The following is a 5000-nucleotide window of genomic DNA, read 5'->3' as shown; positions in this document are numbered from 1 at the left end:
ATTTATAAAAAACAATTCTCTAAAATGTTCAAACTCATTAGAGAAAACGTCTATAAACATGGTGTGGGTGATATTAAGGTTTAAGCATGTTATATAGACACAGATTTAACACAAATTAAATAAAACCACTGCTCATAAAGAAAAAAGAACAAGGTCCTCTTAGAAATGAAAGCCTACCGATCTTATATAATATGCATTCTTATAACAGCATCAGTCCTTCATTCATTCAAGCAGACATACGTGACCCTGAAGCACAAAACCAGTCACAAGGGTCAAAACCTGAAATCAGATTCATACATCATCAGAAAAAAACGAATAAATCATCTCTCCATTGATGTCTGGTTTGTTAGTAATATCTGTCTGAGATACAACTATTTATTATCTGGAATCTGAGTGAGCAAAAAAAATCTAAATATTGAGAAAATCATCTTTAAAGTTGTTCAGCTGAAGATCTTAGCAATGCAGTGGTACATCAGTATTCACTGAAGAAGAGACCGGGTGTGTTTACACGAGTACTCCTCAAAACACATCGTTTCTGAAGGGAACTTCAGACTGATGAGTGAATCACGAAGCCTGACCTCTGACCCCTGTGTCCGCAGGCCTGCCGCTGCTCTTGTATGCGAATCGAAGAGACTTGCGTCTGGTGGACGCGGCTCGGGGTCGAGGGAACGCCTCGGTGCTGGTCAGCGGTCTGGAGGACGCGGCGGCTGTGGATTATGTTTACGAGCAGGGACTGATTTACTGGAGCGACGTGAGCGAGGAGGCCATCAAACGCACGCAGTTCAACGGGTCAGCGCCCAGCGGTGTCCAGAACACGGTCGTGTCCGGTCTGGCCTCTCCGGACGGCCTGGCCTGTGACTGGATGGGGAACAAGCTCTACTGGACCGACTCGGAGACCAATCGCATCGAAGTGGCGGAGCTGGACGGGACAAACAGGAAGGTGTTGTTCTGGCAGGATCTGGACCAGCCGAGGGCCATCGCTCTGGATCCGGCCCGAGGGTGAGTCCATCACACACACTTCACCCATAACTGTCCAGTTATCTGTTTCTAGAATTCAAGTTTATTTGTATTAATAATACGGCAGCAAAATATATCACGAGTGCACGATTTTATAAAATCTAAACATTTAGTGAAACAACTTTATTTAGTTGAGAAAGTGTACTGAAGTAGTCTTTGTATTGTTGTAAAATACATGCGACGTCTAGCAGAGTAATGGAGAGATGATAGATAGCACAGAAGAAGAAAGGCTGGTGATAAATCTGCTATTCTGCGCTCTTCGAGAGAGTTTCATTGTTTGAACGCTGAAAGTTTACCTCAACGTGAATTTAACAACTTAAATATGATTCTGTACTTCACATTAAATGCTTCAGAAGCCTTTCTGGTGTCTGTCGTGGAGCAGTCTCGTCTCTCTGATGATCCTGAGCGTCTGCCTCGTGTCTGAGGGAGCGGCGACGTGTCACGGCTTGTTTTCTGGATGTTTATGTTGAACAAGTCTCTGCTCTGGAGATCTCTTCAGCTGAGAAACACACACGTCTCTGGTGCGATCATGAAGAGTGTGTTTGTGTCTTCATCATGCTCTGAGATCATTCAGTACCGATGTGTGCAGAGATTTAACGCTTCTCATCAGGAGTAAAGTGACCACATCCACAGTATTATCACAGTATTGTTCAAATGTGCGAGAAAGCTGAATAAATCATCTCTCCATTGATGTGTGGTTTGTTCGGAGGACAATATTTGTCTGAGATACAACTATTTGAAAATCTGGAATCTGAGGGAGCAAGAAAAACATCTCTTCTCGTGTTGCAGAGGTTTCACGAGGGTTTAGAGCTGAGGGCTGATGGGTAATCCAGCCCCAGACTGACCAACACAGACGCCTTTGTTCTGGTCAAGATCTGTGTGTTCTGGATCAGACCAGCTCGTGCTGCTGGTGCAGGGCAGGGTCTCTTCGGTGTGTTTGTGTCTGAAGCGTCTGTGATCTGTCTGTGACACACGAGAGGTGTTCTGACCGCATCAGCTCTCTGAGTGCGCTTCTGTTGAGTTCTGACCGTCTGTGCTTCTGCTTCACGCTTCTGACCATTCTACAGCTTAGCTGTGTTTGTTTATAGGGCTGCACAATGTGGACACATTTTTAACTTTTTAATATTAAATAATTATATGGTTATAAAATAAAAACAATAACTTTGTGGTTAAATTAAAAAATATTTTAGGAAAATGTAGTAATAATAATAATGCAATTTATTTCTAAATAAACATTTCTAGATACAAACACAGTTTGTAGAAAAGGTACACTGTAAAATAAAAAATCTAATATAACAAATCAATAAATTAAGACATATTTCACTTTAAAGTAGCATTTTGGATTTGCTTCATTGAAGGATTATCAAATCTGTCTGCATTTGTGCGTCACGTGTGATGTCTCCAGCTCACCTTTATGTGTTTTTATTTGATGTTTATTTATAGCTACTTTTATATTTTTGTCACCGTGAATACAGCTGTAACATTAACAGTATCTCTGGTCTCTGAAGAGCTTGGTTCCCCTGTGGATCCTCTTCTGATCTGATCTGATGTCTCATGTGTGTGTGTGTGTGTGTGTGTGTGTATGTGTGTGTATGTACAGTCGTGGCCAAAAGTTTTGAGAATTACATAAATATTGGAAATTGGAAAAGTTGCTGCTTAAGTTTTTATAATAGCAATTTGCATATACTCCAGAATGTTATGAAGAGTGATCAGATGAATTGCGTAGTCCTTCTTTGCCATGAAAATTAACTTAATCCCAAAAAACCTTTCCACTGCATTTGATTGCTGTCATTAAAGGAGCTGCTGAGATCATTTCAGTAATCGTCTTGTTAACTCAGGTGAGAATGTTGACGAGCACAAGGCTGGAGATCATTATGTCAGGCTGATTGGGTTAGAATGGCAGACTTGACATGTTAAAAGGAGGGAGATGCTTCAAATCATTGTTCTTCCATTGTTAACCATGGTGACCTGCAAAGAAACGCGTGCAGCCATCATTGCGTTGCATAAAAATGGCTTCACAGGCAAGGATATTGTGCTACTAAGATTGCACCTAAATCAACAATTTATAGGATCATCAAGAACTTCAAGGAAAGAGGTTCAATTCTTGTAAAGAAGGCTTCAGGGCGTCCAAGAAAGTCCAGCAAGCGCCAGGATGGTCTCCTAAAGAGGATTGAGCTGCAGGATCGGAGTGCCACCAGTGTAGAGCTTGCTCAGGAATGGCAGCAGGCAGGTGTGAGCGCATCTGCACGCACAGTGAGGACAAGACTTCTGGAAGATGGCCTGGTGTCAAGAAGGGCAGCAAAGAAGCCACTTCTCTCCAAAAAAAACATCAGGGACAGATTGATCTTCTGCAGAAAGTATAGTGAATGGACTGCTGAGGACTGGGGCAAAGTCATATTCTCCGATGAAGCCCCTTTCATGCATTTTCCAGCATGATGGATAAGGCAAAAGTGATAAGTAAGTGGCCCGGGGACCAGAATGTTGAAATTTTGGGTCCATGGCCTGGAAACTCCCCAGATCTTAATCCCATTGAGAACTTGTGGTCAATCCTCAAGAGGCGGGTGGACAAACAAAAACCCACTAATTCTGACAAACTCCAAGAAGTGATTATGAAAGAATGGGTTGCTATCAGTCAGGATTTGGCCCAGAAGTTGATTGAGAGCATGCCCAGTCGAATTGCAGAGGTCCTGAAAAAGAAGGGCCAACACTGCAAATACTGACTCTTTGCATAAATGTCATGTAATTGTCGATAAAAGCCTTTGAAACGTATGAAGTGCTTGTAATTATATTTCAGTACATCACAGAAACAACTGAAACAAAGATCTAAAAGCAGTTTAGCAGCAAACTTTTTGAAAACTAATATTTATGTAATTCTCAAAACTTTTGGCCACGACTGTATACACACACACACAGACACACACACACACGTTGTGTTTCGATCTGTGTGAGAGAATCACTCGCTGCTCTGGACGGAGTTACTTCTGTAGCTGTAATAAGAGTTTTATTATTATGAGGTGGATGTGTACGTTTGTTCAAATAACAATAATGAAAACAATTTGCAATAATAGGTGCCCTTTAATGATTAAATTAAATTTGTATTTAAAGGAGCATTTCACCCGTGGGAACATTGATCTTCATTGAAAGTGGGTCATATATGTAGTCGAAATCTATTAAAACTTTCGAATTTGGTGCCTTTTTGACCGAGTTATTACAGAAAGTAACTTTAGGGCTCATTTGTATGGAAAACCACAACTCCCACAATGCAACACATTTGCACAGCTCCACAAGCCACTCCCACTAATCCAGAACACCGCTGTTAGGCGATATTGTCTACAAGACATTGAGGACACAGTTAGCGATGTATGGTATTTACGTGCCACAGTAGTAAACAATGCCACAGTAAGCTTTTTGTGCATTAAAAAAGGTACTGCACAAACAGTTTACAGTTGACGTTACGTAACTTATTAACCGGGAATCATTTCGTGATAATAATGCTTGAAGAAATTGTATACATTTCACGAAATGAATAATAAATAAAATTGAAACACTTATTTTACAGTTAGACGTCCATTTGTCCCTGCAGGCTTCGGCTGGCGTTTCCAGTTTACCTTCGGAATTCTGAAATATGTCTCCAGGACGCCTCTGTCCATATGCGGGGCGAAACTAGGATGGTTCACAACGCAAACATCCGTGTCCTTGTCTGCCTCAGACATTTCTTCGAGGAGAAATTGGCATCTTCAAATTCTTGCAGCAGACGGACTCGAGCTCTGTGTCCGTAGGCGCACAACGAGAGCACAGGCACCACCAGTCCGCACCAGCTAGAGCACGCCCGGGCTCCTCGGACGCGACAGGCAGGTCTCCGGCCTCGGCTGCAGCCGCCGCCTCCTGTTCCTCCTCTGCGCTATATTGTGGCTCGTATAGATAGCCACGAACATCTGTTTCGAGCAACAGACTTTGAAAATCCTCTTCTTCCATATCATGAG

General features: G+C 42.2%; 1 protein-coding gene across 1 annotated transcript in view; it reads left to right on the top strand.

Annotated features, from left to right (window-relative positions):
* The window catches only part of LOC132105414 (low-density lipoprotein receptor-related protein 6-like), a 63636-nt gene that overhangs the window by 2053 nt on the left and 56583 nt on the right, over positions 1 to 5000 (top strand). The window contains exon 2 of the mRNA XM_059510493.1: positions 600 to 999. Coding sequence (XP_059366476.1) covers positions 600 to 999 — 400 coding nt within the window. The remainder of the gene's footprint in view (positions 1 to 599; positions 1000 to 5000) is intronic.

This window comes from Carassius carassius, chromosome 26, assembly GCF_963082965.1.
Source record: "Carassius carassius chromosome 26, fCarCar2.1, whole genome shotgun sequence".
NCBI classification, from domain to species: Eukaryota; Metazoa; Chordata; class Actinopteri; order Cypriniformes; family Cyprinidae; genus Carassius; species Carassius carassius.
The sequence above is the reverse complement of the archived record's forward strand: the minus strand, read 5'-3'. Positions and strand labels throughout refer to the sequence as shown.